The sequence below is a fragment of the Manis pentadactyla genome, chromosome 18 (genome assembly GCF_030020395.1).
Source record: "Manis pentadactyla isolate mManPen7 chromosome 18, mManPen7.hap1, whole genome shotgun sequence".
Lineage (NCBI taxonomy): Eukaryota > Metazoa > Chordata > Mammalia > Pholidota > Manidae > Manis > Manis pentadactyla.
The window spans coordinates 28,054,065-28,068,727 of record NC_080036.1 but is presented as its reverse complement, the minus strand read 5'-3'; the positions used below and the strand labels follow the sequence as shown (position 1 = coordinate 28,068,727).

Sequence of the window (14,663 nt, the reverse complement as noted above, 5' to 3'; positions counted from 1 at the left end):
TTTGTTTTTATTCTAAGCTCAGGGTGGCTCTCCTCCCGACGGTCATCAGTGAATATATTTTTAACCTGTTGGTCACTCCCTGGATACATTAAAATATCCCTTACGCACCTCTTCCCCATAAATGAGTAATGATTCAGCAAGGAGGGGTTGACAGAACCAGTGGAAGGAGGCAGTGGGTCCAGCCGTTAGTCACTCCTTGCCAGTCACTAGCTACAGGGTCTTGATTATATGAGTAATCCCTTGGGAAGAGAGTGAGAGGGTATTTCATAATTGTTTTTTTCAGTGGTCCTATGTTACTGGATTGCCTTTAATTTTATTTTTCAAGATTATTTTATAGGATATGAAAATATTACTCTTGCTTCCTGGGTACCTTAGGAGACTAGGGGTAGATGGCATCCTCCTGCAGGTGCTTTCATTTTTTATTTGCTTCAGATTAACATTAAAAAAACCCATTATCCATGCACACAGTTGAAAAAAATCAAATAGTTCTAAAGGGCTTTTTAAACAAAAATCAAATTGTTCTAAAGTTGTCTTGCTCTCCCCCGCCGCCCGTGTTTCTTACTACCTAGAGATGATGCTTTCAAGCATTTCAGCTAATCTCTTTTGGTAAAACCATGTTATTTCGTGCTTATTTTGTTTTAGATTTTTAGTGTTAGGTAATAACATCCTACCACGGAAGATTAGGATCGAGTTCTCTTTCAAATGTCCCAAAACCAATCGCCTACACACCATGTTATTTCCTACCTACCTGCCTCATTTCACAATGAGGCTTGCTGTAATTCTGATTGGAGCAATACTTAGTGTTCGGTGCTTTCATAGAGTAATGCATTCAGAGTGAACCATATAGTATGCTATGAAATAACAGAATGAACATTTATTTTCTCCTGAGAATTAATAACTGCCTTATTTTTTGTTGGTCTGACTTTCTATGTAGGTGTTACTCAGTCCCAAACTCTCAGGGCTGGGCAGCTCTCCTCTCAGTACATTTAAAAACAAATCCTCCATCACTGTACAAGAAAGAGTACATGTGACCTGGCATGACTTAAACATGTCTTTATTCCACCCACCATTTAATTGGTAATTGGCTAGAAATAGAACTCAAATTTGAAATAATTTTCTTTTGTAATTTTGAAGGTGTCAATCCATTGCCTTTTAGTTTCTAGAGTTGCTGTTGTGAAATCCAGTAGATTTAATTCTTAGATTTTGGACTAAAGCTCCTTTTTTTCCACTGGAGGTTTCTAGGATCCCCTTTCTATCTCCAGGGTTCTAAAACTTCCATGTAACATGCCTTGATAACCAAAGTCTGGATATTTGATGGGTTTCTTCCATCTAGAAACTCATATCCTTCATTTCTGGGAAGTTTTTCTCATTTATATCATTGATGATTTCTTCCCTTTGATTTTCTCTGTTCTCTCTGGAACTCCCTCTGTATGAATTTGGGGATCCTGTACTTTTCCTCTAACATCCTCATTTCTCTCTCTCCACTCTTTGCTCTGTTTTCTAGAAGAGTTTCTCAACTTTCTCTTCCAATCTTTATGTTCAGTTTTTCATTTCTGCTCTTATACTTTATAAATTGCCAAGAATTCATTTTTGTTCTCAGAGTTTTCCTTTTTTATAGTATCATCATACTTATTCCATGTATATGATGTCATTCTTCATCTCTCTGAGGGTTTCAGTGGTAATTTTTGCTCTGGTTTCTTTTCTTTTCTTCTTTGTAATAAAAATTTTCCTAATTGCATAAGAGTAGAGAATATAATATAATGAATCCTTTGCTACCCATCATCTAGCCTCAACAATTATTGATTGACATTTTTGTAATCTTATTTCATCCATATTCCCACTTTAAAAAAAATGTATGTAGAGATGCATGTTGCAAATATTTTCATACGTGTTTCTAACAGATAAGGATTTCTTTAATAGCCTAAATATTATAATGATAGTTTTGTTTTTCATGGCTACTCCTTCCTACATGGATTTCCCCAGGTTTCTTTTCTCCGTACGTTTGCTTTGGCCTCTGCTTTCATTCAGATGTTTTCCTCATGGTCTAGTGATGCTTGGCGCCCTGCTCGTATTTAAGAAGAGGACACAAAAAATTTGATTGGAAGCTCTACATAGATGAGTGGCCTTGTTACATGTGTTTTTCATTGTAGAATGACCTAGCTTGGCTCGGGGAACCTCTGATCATGTAAGTTTTAGGATTTCTGTCTCAAGTCAGTCAGATCCCCAAAAGACACTATTCCCACATTGCTCCTGGGCATGTGCCCGGATTCCAGCCTTGCGAGAGCTGAGTCAGAAAAGAGAGGCGGAGCTCTCAGGATCCAGTGGTGGGCTTTCTCCTGAGCCCTCTGCCCTTGGGTCGAGCGCCTCAGCTTCCTGGGCGTGGTGTGCCCCGTCCGCAGACCCCAAGCGAGGCCGCCGGCGTGCAGCCCTGCAGTCTCCCGGCAGGCAGCGCGCACGGCCCAACTGCTCCTCCCGCAAACTTAGATGAGATCCCTGATTTTATTCCTGCCCGTTGCCCCCTGCCGCCCCGGTTCCTTTGGGAATTCGTGTCACGTGAGTCCGACTGCCCCTTGGTTTTTCCCCACCGCCAGCCCAGCGTGTTTCTCAGCTCTGCTAAGCTGGCTGCCACTTGTCCATCTGCTTTTCATTTTCCAAATTTTGTTGCCATTTTCTTCTCTCCTATTATCTTTGTCCTCATGTTTTTTATTGTCATTTTTGTATTATTTATTACTTTCATGTTTATTCATGTTTACTGTTTAATATTGTTTTACTATTTTTGGTAGAGTTTGGGGGGGCAGCAGAGCCAGCTGCCTGTTTTCAGTCTTCCATCTTTAACCAGAAGTTACGGTGTTAGAGAAACAAACATGATTTTCACTGAGAAATCTAAGAGGAAACTAGTTAAATTGGCTTTTTTTTTTTTTACGACAGCAGAAATTGTCACTGAATGGGAAATGCTTTGTGGAGAAGTGAGATTTGAGACACGCTTTGAAGGATCAGAAAGGGGCTTCTCAGAGCGAAGCACAGAGCGCGCTGGTGAAGGGGGGTGCCAGGCGTTCCCCTCGTGTTGACGGTCCCCACGCTGAAGGGCTTACCAGCAGAGACCCGGAGCTGAGCTGACCAGTGGCTTTGCTCCTTTACAGGTGGCGCCCTCAGAGCAAGGCCAGCCTTCCTTTCCGCCCACAGAAGCTCACGCCCGAGTGTCCCCGCCGCCGCCCTACCCCACAGCCCAGGAGCTGCCCCCGCCCCTCCCACGGCAGCCCCCTGCCCAGGAGCCCCAGGCAGCCTCGTCGCTTCCTCAGCCGGACTTCCAGCTCCCCGCCGCCCAGGTGAGCCCCAGAAGGAAGGAGCCCTGGGAGGGAGGGAGGGCTTATGTTTCCCGGGTTCCAAGCTGAACGGGCCCCTCCTTGTTCCCTGAAGGGCTCACCGCTGACCAGCTTCTTCCCGGATGTGAGCTTTGGCCAGCAGTCCTCCCCCCAGCAGGTGAGTGGTCGTCCAGGCCTGCCTCTTCGGAGCGGGAACTGCACCGTTTAGACAGTTCAGTGTGTGGAACCCCCTCAGATGGACCAGGCCCACTCCTCTGCCCTGAGGGGAGCGGAGCCCGGCCTCTGCCTGGGCCCCGAAGTGCTGGCGCTGGCGCCCCACTGAGCCTCCCGCCCCGCAGAGGGACTGTTGGGACAGTCTAGTCCCAGGGCTGTGGGAGGGGCCGCAGCAGTCCCCGGGGAGCCCCGCACGGTGTGTGGCCCCCCGGGAGGGCCGGTCCCGTGCCGCTTCCCTGGCCGTCGCTCTGCCCTCTAGTTTCTCCCTAGCGCTGGCCGTGTTTGATATCCCTAGATTTTATAGTATTGGGTGAGTATGGAGTAGAGAGGAAGGAAGGGTGAGCGCTTCCCAGAGCGTCCTGAGCAGGCCGTGGCGAAGCCTCCCACGTGGTGAGAGCCAGCGGTCCTTCCTCCCCGTTTCCTGCAGAAGCCATTTTAGTCTAGGTGAGTCAGAATATGTCCCTAAAAGATGATGGATAGTCCTACTTTTGAGAGATTTTTTTTTTTTTTGAAATTTTTCACATTTCAGTGATTTGGAAAATTAGTTTCTGGAGTAGCTCTGAAGATAGGCCCCACTAACTCAGCCCCAGGTCTTGCCTGCCTGAGGTTCCTCTCTCTGAGTGTGAGAAGGAAAGGGTTTCACTTTCTCATTGTTCTAGAAACCAAAGAAGAAAAGAGCCACTGGTCACATCACTTCCTCGCTTAAAGACGGAGCCTTCGAAGGCTTCCCACAGTTGGTAGTCTCCACAGGTCTCAGTGTGGCTGACGAGGGGAGGTGTCAGACACAAGAGGGGCCACGGGAACCACGACTGTTGGTGTCTCCTGGGATGGCTCAGTGGGCTGGGCAGCGTGTGACCAGGGACAAGGCACTGGCACCGTGGACCTCGGCTGCCCCTCCCCGCCCAGCACCTGCCTGCCTGGCAAGAGTATCCCGGGTGGGTTGTCACAGCAGAGCAGTCCGGGACCCTAGCGGGAAGGGACCCTGAGGCAGGGTTTGTGTCTGCTTTTGCTCTGGGAGGGAGCACATGCATTATTCACTCCTTGAAGCAGAGGTGGTTCTTCACAGTGTGACCTTTGACACATGCAGGTGCCCCTGGTGCAACAAGGTCCCCGAGAGCCACAGGACCCATTTCACTTGAGACCAAACCTGTATTCCAACTGTGGGCATTTCCCCAATGCCATCCTGACAGGTGAGTGTGGCTGCCCCTCAGCGTCTTTACTGGTTTGATTTTGCCCCGTTTTTACAGATAACCCTTGTAAAATAGCTTAACAACAGCATTATGTAGAGCAAACAGTGAAAGTCCCATAGCTCAGCTTTCCCTGTTTTGAGGTGTAGGTGTCCAGCCCCACAGCCCGTGAGGCAATGGGCAGAGGGCCTGGTGAAATGCAGCCCTTTCTGCAGTACTTAGTTTTGAGTGATTGACAGCTGTCCAAAGGGAGCAAACGTGTGAAAACTGGGAGGCATGGAACTGACCGGAAAAGCACACATTCCAGCGTGAGGCTGCCGGCCTGGAGGCGCCCCCAGGCCTGCTGGGAAGCGGATGGGACGGCGGCGTTGTGGGGGACGTCGTCAGCTGTGCCCTCCTTGTAGCCCAGGGCCCTTGTGCTCCCTAACCTGCACTGTTTTTCCCTCCTGCCGCTCCTTCCAGAAGACTCGACTCCCAGCTTGTTCAAAGACCTCAGCAGCGCACTGGCGGGCATGCCCGAGGCCAGCCTGAGCGTGGACACCCCGTTCCCCCTGGAAGAGGAGCTCCAGATCGAGCCCCTGAGCCTGCATGGGCTCAGCATGTTAAGTGACTCCGGCATGGGCCTGCTCGACCCCTCTGTTGAAGACACGTTTCGAGCTGACCGGCTGTGAACACAGTGGAATGGGACAGCAGCCTTTATTTCCGGAACAGCTTGGGTAGAATGGAATAGGATGGAGCCAGCTGTGCCCTGGGCTTTAGTTATCTCGGGCTTCTGACATGGAAGGAACCGACTGCACGGCTCCCAGCTCCCAGATGAGGTCCCGTCGCACACCGTGGCTTATGCCAGGCCGCAGAGCTACGCACTGCCGCTCGGGCCTGCAGCCCAGGTGATGCTGCTCAAGGCAGGCAGCTTTGGAGCTTCCAGTGGACTGGCCATCACTGTGGCCATTGCAGCCTTTTATGGGCCATCTAGCCAGTCGGTCAATGTGTGAGAGTAGGAAATATCACATAAGGGGAGGCCCCGGCAACCGTCAGAACCACTGGTCTCAGTCAGCCCTGAAAGGAGGGCCCAGAGTGGGAGGCAGTTGGCACAGGCCTCTGGGAGCTGGCCCGGCTCCGCCCCACGGCACCCCAGCACCACAGTGCCTCCTCTGGCCCCCCACCAGCCGGGCAGCTGTGGCTCACTCAGATGCCTTCATTCTAATACGAAAAAGAGTCCGAGAACAGACCCGATTTAAACAAACTGAATGCTGATTTGTTTCCTGCCAGTTTGTAACCTCTTTTCTGCTGCTTCAGGGCACCTTTTCCTACGGACAAGAGAGAAAGGAAGACTTACTCAGTCACTGAAAGAAATTCCTGGTAATGGATGAGCCTCAGGAGAGCAGCGCTTTTCCTTGGTGGCCAGGGAAGCCGGGAGGGGCAGCCATTGGCATCTCGCAGACACATGATGCCCTCCCGAGGAGCTCCAGACAAGTGCAGGGCCCCCCTCCGGAAGACCAGCTGGAGGGGGCAGCTGGGGGTCTGAATCAGACCCGTCCGGCAGCTGGGCAGCGGAGGGACGCTGCCTCTCCGAGGAGCGTGCATGTTCCTCTCACACCACCAGACCACAGGCTCCTGGAGGGCAGGTCTGTGCCTTACCCAGCGATGGACCCCACACCTAGCAAGTACTGGCACCGAGTAGGGCCACATAGCTGCGTGCCGATGCAGCTGTGGGTGAGCGGATGACCTGCCTTGCCGGAAGGCAGTCTCCCCTTCAGCTCTCCCTGCTTCTCGCCAGACCTTCTCAGAGCTTCAGCTTTTCTAACGCTCGCGCCCGTGGTTAAGCGCGCACTTTACCATGCTGTTTGTTAGCAGCTGGTGGCCCAATCCACAGTCAGATCGCCGGCCGTGCTCCATAGTAGATCTGCGGAGACTGTCTGCCGAGCGCCTCTGGGACAGCTGAGCAAACAGGCCCCCCCACGGGCAGGAACCCCAGGGATCCCGGCCAGGCCTCAAAAAACCTTCCCTCTCAGATCCATGTTTTCCTCCAAATTGCCTTAAAGAGGGATTCGTTCCTTGAGGTTGGAGAAGTAGTCTACCAAAAAATGAAGGCCGAACCCATGAAGCCGCCAGTAGTCCTCAGGACCTTACAGGACACACACAGACTTGTCCCCACCTGTCTCCTCCTACTCGGGCTCTGACCAGAGGCCGACTGGTGGGTTGGGGGCGAGGGGGCACCTCTGGGAGGGGTCTGCCCAGTGGGGTGGAATGCGGGCATGGGAGGGCAGGGTGGGGACAGCAAGAACACAAAGGAGAAAGAAAGATGCCGTCCTCCTCCTGGGTAGACCTGGGCGTGTCGCCAAAGAGCCCTAGATTTCTCCCACCCAAGACGCAAGGTTGTGCCGTGAGGGCCTGAAGCTGCCTATGCCTTTACAGCAGGAAGGGTCTGTGCAGGATCCTGGGCATTAACGTCTCCAGCCCTTCCTGCCTCCCTGGTCCTCAGAGGGCCGCCTGACCTTCAAGCTGTCCAATAAGCCCGCTGTGCACCACTCAGCCGCCTCTGTGGGACCCAAGTGTTCCTGCTGCTCCTCAGCCCCAAATCCCGCTGTAGAATTAGGAGATCCGCCAGAGACCTGCTGGCCCGAGCTCTGGCTCAGGAGGGGGCGGTCGGCCTCCCCTGCGAGCCTTACTCCCAGTTCACCTCATACCCCTTTACACCTGAGAGCTCAGAGGGGGCGACTTGCTGGGTAGCCACGGGGCCTTTCCTTGGCATGCACACAGCAGCGCGCGGGCCCAAAGGAGCCCGCTCCCTGCGGCCTTTCCTCTGGCCAAGGCCCCAGATCTGCTCTGGCCGTTGAGACAGCAGGTGGTGCTGATGCTAGGGGGATTTTTTTTTGAAGAGCAAAGGTCCCAGCATAATCCAGTGTTGGCACAGGGCCTTCCCCGTGGGGGTCATCAGTGTCGGGCCCCACGCCTCATGGGCGCAGCAGCCCTGCCTTACATCTGGAGGCCTGCACCACCATGGGGGCCACCCCAGGGCATTCTCCAGGTGACCCACCGAGGCAGAGGCTCCCAGGAAGGTGGCCTGTTTGGGGAAGTATAGTGGTGACAGTAGGTTTAGCACTGAAGTCAGTTTATCCTTAGGTCCATTAGTCTGATCTTTTCCTGTGAAAGGTTTTGGGCATTATATAACCCACCCACTTTGCTTAGCTGGCGTCAAGGACACCCACAGACAGGTGTTGCTCTGACCTTGGGCAGGTAAGTCTGCATTCATTGCTGCCTTTGCAGCAGACCCGGCTTGGTCCTTGGCAGCTGAGGGGCTGCATTCTTCAGAATAAACTAAGTCTCAATATTCAGTTTCCTCACAAGAAATCGTTTGACTGTACCACTCTCATTTACTAGCAGTTAAACAGCATAGAACTAAAAGCCTTTTCCATTTTTCTTTCTGTACGGTTGTGGTTTTAAGGACAGATGGTGTTAGGAGAAAATTTTTTTGATCATGTCAAGAAGCAACTTCTCCTTTGTCCTGTTTTATTTCTCCTGAGTCTACTGTATATTACCTGAGCTGAAATGCGTGTATTCCAGTCCATTCACATATTTGAAGACATTTCCGATTCTGAGTTGTTGTCAGCTCTTCTGATTTATGCCCAGGTGGTTCCATTGCTTCCTGATGGAAACATCATGGCAATTATCAGACTTCCTGCCAGTGTCCTAACTTCCAGGTCCCTCGTTAAACAATATTTAAAGATTGAAATTTGTATAAAGTAGCTTCCAAGTTTTATAATGCATCATTTTACATCTTTCATAATTAAAAGCAGCACAATAAGGTTGCACCTGCATTTGGTGTTTTCCTTCAGCCTCTGGTGAGATGGGGGGGAAAGCCTTTCTTGCCGCCCCCCGCGTGGCGCAGCCTGTGGTGGGGGGTTTCTGGGCCTGCCCATCGCGTGTTCTTGCTGGTTGCGCTGTTGTGCCCACTCCTCAAGCAGTGCAGGAGGAAGTGGGGCACGTCGTTCCTTTGGAGGCATGGTCACCAAGGACAGTGGGTGCCCTGGTAGCACCCCTTGCAGACCCTCCCCTGAGGCCCCTCCCTCCTGAGGTTCAGGCCTCTGACGCTCCTCGCACGATGCCCCACTGTCAGGCACTGGCCTTTAGCCCTGGCCCCCACCTCACCGAGGACTTTGTCTCTGTTTCCACACCTCCAAGCCCCCGTCCTCTCCCATGCCCAGCGGGTCCACGGGAACAGCCTCCCCAACAGCGAAGAGCCTCACGCTGCCCTCAGACCCACTTCCTCAGCCACACCCAAGGCTTGTCATAAAGGCGACTCCTCTGAAATCTTACTCAGAAATCCCTTCTCTGACCCTGACTTCCTGAGCCACTGTTTCTGCTCTGGTCCACACACGCACTGTCCTTTGACCCCACCGAGAACTCTACCCTGCATCCTTTCTCTCAGCCTGCCTGTCCTCTGCCAGCTTCCCTTTATTAGCCGCCCTAGTCCACTCCCTGGCCCCTGGCCCTGGGCCTTACCCTGCGGGGAGCCCACCAGAGACAGCCAGCACCCCCAGGGGGCACTCCAGACCCCTCCTCTCCTCCCGACCTGCATCGCTGCGCAGCTCTTCCCCGTCAGTGCACGGCTGTGCCTCATCTCCTCCTCGCCAAAACAGACCCAAGGAGGCAGCCCTTTCCTCAGCTCTGCTCCTTCCCTGCCCTTCGACCTAGCAGCTTCCTGTCTGGCTCCCCTCTCATGCCCACCCCCACCAGGCAGCCTCCACTTCCCCTCAGAAGTTAGCAAAGTGCCCAATTCTAGCTTTAGCCTCAGCGTTCTTACCTATAAAGTACGACAGTAACCCCCCCACACACACCCATTTTATAGCATTGAAGAGGTTGAAATGAACTCAGACAATTAAAGCACTTAGTTATGGCCGGCACATACCAAACACTCGGTAAATGTCAATTGTCAGTATTATTTGTTGCATGAATATACTGTCCTTTTTCAAAGACAGGAAGCAGAAATCTTTAGAAGCACTGAATTTGTATAGTACTTACTTTGAAATGCATAAGCCCAGTGCAGGAAGGAATGTATTAAGTTTATCTTATTTAGGTCCTGTTGCCTAATGAGCATTGCATGTACCCTTTGCAAGTGAGGAAATTGCGGTGCTCCAGTAAGCCGGTTGTATGTGACCGTGCCCAGTGTGGACACTAGATGGAGCCAAGACCATAGACGTGGCTGTCAGGACCGGAACCGGCCAGAGAGCCCCTGACCCTGTCAGGTTTCGCCTTTAGGTTGGGTTGGTGGTGGTGGGTCGAATTGAGTCCCGTGATGGCCCAGTGTGCTAATGAGTCTCTGTGGCGACCTCCCAGCTGTGGACGATCAGACGCTGTGTGTCGTGTGGCCCTCACAGCACCCCAAATGTAAGGCAGGGGGAGGAGGGCTTCTCGGGGTCGCAGCTGAGGAAGGCCAGCGAGGCTCAGGCGCTGGCTGGGCGTGGAGCTCAGGCCAGGTCGCCAGCCCCACCCCTGGCCGATGGCACTGGGGTGAGCCACGTCCCCAGGCGGGGGGCTCCGGGCGAGCAGGCAGCCCCCTGGGCCCCTACCGCTGGCCACCCTGAGCGGGGCGGAGGCGCCCGTGAGCAGCCTGGCCCAGGAGCGCAGTTCAGGGTTTTCTCTTTTCCAGAAATATAGTTTAATATTTTTAAAGGCTTTTTGTTTTATAATAGCGCGGGCTCATTATAAGAACTCAGGTAACGCTGAAGAGGACAAAGAAAATGTCTGAGTGATCCGGAACAGCGAGCATCCGCAGGGCCATCCACGGGATGTACTTCTGGGCACATACTCAGAGGAAAGCGCACGTAGATGGGTGGAAATTTTCACCAAAAAAGGGCTCACACAGTACTTGCTTTTTTTTGGAAAAAATATTTACCTTTAACAGAACAAAGGGAAACCTAAATGTACCTAAAGAAATTGCCAAGGTGCAAATAATTGTGCTTCTTGCAGTTCTAAATCGTTTCTCCAAAAGGAAAGAGAGGCTGACTTCCATCTTCAAACGTGTTTCAGCTGTAGATGGCATCTCTGGGCAGCTCACGCCCTTCCTCTCGCCGTCCGCTCCCAGGGCTGTGAGTTCTTATTTTCACTGTGTATCAGCAGCCTTGCTGCAGCCGTCCTTCCCGCCGTCGTGTGGCCCCCGCCCCATGTGCACACCGTCCCCCCACTCACGCCGCCCCTTCCAGAATGGGTTTCCCTAGCCTCCATTCCTGAGCCTTTTATTTCCATTCACCTCGTGGCCACTTGGCCCTGTCATCGGGGTGTCTGTCCGAGGAGGGCTGTGTTGGTGCCCGCTGGGGATGTGGCTGTGGTGCCACAAGGCTGGAAACACTGACTCCGAAATGCGGTGGGCGGACTATGGAATGGGCTGGTTTATGCCCAGTGAGGCCAGGGTAAGCCCCAGTGCAGGGATAAGTGTCACTCTCCCTGTGCGGCATCTTGCTGAAAGCTGAGTCCTGAAATTGTGTTTGGTGACACATAGTTGAAGTTCTGGAATTTGGAAATAAAGAAAATGATGAGTGGAGGGGCCGGGGGAGAACTGTGTTCCAGGGCATGCCAGGCCTCTAGCTCAGGGAGCCTGTGACCAGGCCCCACTGCTTCCTCACAGCACCCCCACCCCCACATGTCGTTCCTTTGACAGCAGCGCCCTGTCCCATCTTCACTTGGAAAAACCCAATTCCTCCTTCAAGGCCAAGGTCAGATGACACCGACCCTGGGAAGCCTCCCGTGAGGTTTGGATTATTGTCTGGCAGATATTTACGACCCTCCCCGCGAGCTGTGGGGTTGAATGCCCCCAGGCCCCTCTGCCTGGGCTCTGCTGCATGACTTGCCCTGGTGGTGGCGCGTGGCCGCGAGACCTACAGCACAGCCTGGACGCGGTGGGTCGGAGGCACTTTTGCCCTCTGGGGCCTTGGCCGTCACCACGAGCAGCTTCCCTGACACAGCCCACCGCTTCCGGAAGAATGAGCCAAGGCAGACGCCAACCAGGCCTGCGTCCCGGAGCAGCTCTAGCCAGGCCTGGCCAAGACTGGCAGGGCCGCCCAGTCGGCACGGAAGACCCAGGAGCCAGCGGCCAGCGCGTCTAGCAGGGGGCCTTCGAGTTACGGGCTCATTTGTCGGGCAACCAATGACCCAGACACCTTCTCGGCTTGTCTCCTCTTCTGTGCGAGAGTTGCATTTTGTCCCCACAGTTTTACTTCGTTAGCCATAGGACTGGTTTTGTAGCGCCTGCCCTCCCGCTGGTCCTGAGGCAAGGATTGTGTCTGACTCAATGCTGACTTCCCAGTGCCCAGTTAAATGGCACCCAGTGTCATCCTTTCTGTCCTTCCCATCTACACCCTTTCCAGGACGGGCCATTCTGTAGGGCCCAAGCCTGTGCTCCCGGGACCCACCTGCAAACTCTGACAAGAAGGTTCGAAAGCCCTAAGTTCCGGCACCCTCCACTGGGGAGAGTTTTCTGCAGAAACTCAGAGCACAGCTGCCCTTAGGGAGCACCGGGGAGCACAGTGGCCTCTTTCCCAGCTAGGCTGGTGCATGGAAACAGGGACTCTGGTAAGTGCGTGCTTGGGGGCTAGGAGCAGGGACAGCAGAAACAAGGAGCCTCGGAGTGACGGAATCCCCAGGAGGCTGCTCTGCACAGTGCCCAAGGGGCCCGGGGGCATGAGGCCCATCTCACTAACATAACGGAGACCCGCCCCAGGAGAATGGGCACTGAGAGCCAGAATTCTGGGCAGCGAGGGGCAGCTGCAGACCGGGTGTTCCCACCCGTGCTCACCAGCATCCTGCCATGACCATCTAGGTTCCCCCCTAGCCTCTTTCCCTTAAAATGTATCATCCAAACCAGGACGCTTTGTGAGGGTGAAAGGAGGCGATAATTGTGCCGGGAGAACAAGTATAAACAGGCGGGCAGCCAGGTGGGGCAGACGGACGTACGGTCACAGGCACTTATGTGTACAGGAATGAGACGAGGCTGTGCTGCCTAGGGGCCAAGGGCATGGGCTCTGGAGTTAGAGACACCTGGGTTCAGACCTGGGCTCTACCCTTCCCGCCTGTGAAGCTGGGGCGAGCCTGTGGCTTCCCTGTGCTTCAGCTTCCTTATCTATAAAATCAGACGATCATGCCCACCTCGTGGCGTTGTGCCCACCCCTGGTAAGCATTTCGTGAATGGGGGCTATTAGCTTTGCCGTTACTCTCTCTATTAAATGGGATTTTATTGCTGGCCCTCAGAGACACAGTAAGGACTCGTTGAGAAGGGCACACCCGTATTCTGAAAGGGCACTGAATGCAGTTTTCTCAACACAGAGGGTTCCCATCTGAGCCTCCGCACTTCCCCTAGAAGGAGCTGATGTGGCTGACCAGCCTGGCCAGGGCCCAGCGGCCATCCTCAGATCTCAGCACACCAGCTTCTCCAGCTCATAAGCCTCAGGACTAACCTCAGATGATGCTTATTCTCCACGTACTCCAAGCCTGGCCTTGTAAGTACTGACTCGTCCTTCGTTGTTTTCTGCAAGGCCCTCGCTTCCCCGCAGCAGGCCCTGTGTACAGATGGGCAGGCTTCCCAGGCTGCTGGGGCCCGTGCAGACCCAGCCCCTGTCCGCTGGCGATGCTGCTTGATCCACTCAGTCAATCACATGTGCTCTCCCAGGAATTTGAAGCTCAAATGGGGCAGAGAAAGTCTTGGGGGTCATTGAAACTGAGCCCTAATCATGGTAGTGCCCTGGAGAGAAGGCACCGGCCGAGGCCCCTGAGTGGCCACTATTCTGCCATCTGGAGCCCGGCTGTGGAGTGGCTCCTCGGAGTCTGTGTGCTGCCCACTTACTGTCTCATGAATTCCCAGAGGAGGGGTCACTTCAGCTTTGCAGCCCTCCAGCTTGCCAAGACCCAACTTCCTGGGCGTAGCCTGGGGCACAGCTCTGTCCCTCTCAGCCTGGGGGCTCTGGCTGCCACCTCTGCCTCTCTCCTGCCCATCAGACGGTGGCACTGGGAGCTGGGGATCTCCCTGGAGACAGACGCCCCGGCCTAGCTGTGGGGAACACCTGTGACAGCCCCCCACCCCCGCCCCACTGCACGGTGCTGCTTAGTCCCGGCCCACCCAGGGCCCTGGGAGCCAGTGCACCCCATGGTGGGCCTGGCAAACACGCTCTGTAGAAAGGGGGCCAGCGAGGGGCGCCCAGCCTGTGCTCCACAGGTCAGGGGCACTGGCGGCTTAAACACAGTGACCAGGTGGGGTCGGCACTAAACCCCTGGAGGCTTTACAGTGCCAGCCCATTTTCAAGAGGGAATCCGCATTTCTCAACCTTGTTTGACCCCGAATCCTGTTCGTCAGGACCATTTGGTGAGGCTGATGTTCAGTGGCGCCTGGGGAGAGGCTCACAAACAGGTAGGGACGGAGGAGGGTCGGGAGCCGAGCGACTGGAGACTTTGAAAGCGAATAGGGAGAGGCAAGAACGGAGGGGGGGCCCAGGGGAAGGATGGGCGGGCCCCCAGCACTTCCAGCAGGAGGATGGTGGGGGGGGGGTGGCTCTGGACACCTGCGAGAGGCCCCTGACCGATCCGTGAACGTTATGATTACATCTACTGATTACCAATATTAATACAAGTAAGCGACGGCCCAGGAAGCCACACCTGAGACCTTGGGAGGCGCGGCTGTTGCTGCAAAGGGCGCCTCCTGCTGTTCTTCAGCCACTTTGCGGAAACCTTTCTGCCCCCAGCCCAGGACCAGCGGACCAGCAGCCTCTGGTCTACAGGTGTGATTTTTATTTTTTTTTCCAATTCAAAGCTGCCCGCCCTGTCACTTAGCTTGTGTGAATGAGAGTGGGCTCAGCAATGCAAGCTTGCTAACATGTCTTTGGTAAAATGATCATTATTTGCAGATGACATGATCCTAGGTCTGCAAGCTTGGAGAAAAATCAAATTTAAAACC

The 14,663-nt window shown here is 53.8% G+C and overlaps 1 protein-coding gene and 1 long non-coding RNA gene across 7 annotated transcripts in view; both read left to right on the top strand.

Moving 5' to 3' along the window:
* CRTC3 (CREB regulated transcription coactivator 3) overlaps positions 1 to 8,541 on the top strand; it is an 89,220-nt gene extending 80,679 nt beyond the window's left edge. For 4 of the 6 annotated variants that reach the window (XM_057494821.1, XM_036932068.2, XM_036932067.2 and 1 more), the window contains 4 exons: positions 3,141 to 3,326; positions 3,418 to 3,480; positions 4,624 to 4,726; positions 5,186 to 8,541. In XM_057494821.1, the coding sequence (XP_057350804.1) occupies positions 3,141 to 3,326; positions 3,418 to 3,480; positions 4,624 to 4,726; positions 5,186 to 5,394 (561 nt within the window). In that variant the 3' untranslated portion in view covers positions 5,395 to 8,541. The remainder of the gene's footprint in view (positions 1 to 3,140; positions 3,327 to 3,417; positions 3,481 to 4,623; positions 4,727 to 5,185) is intronic. The other 2 variants (XM_057494822.1, XM_057494823.1) reach the window with 1 other exon arrangement.
* A 3,661-nt stretch (positions 8,542 to 12,202) lies between these two features.
* Positions 12,203 to 14,448, top strand: LOC130681503 (uncharacterized). The gene is made up of 3 exons (XR_008994703.1): positions 12,203 to 12,292; positions 13,043 to 13,215; positions 14,341 to 14,448. It is a non-coding gene; the product is annotated as an uncharacterized LOC130681503 (long non-coding RNA).
* The last annotated feature ends 215 nt before the right edge of the window (positions 14,449 to 14,663 follow it).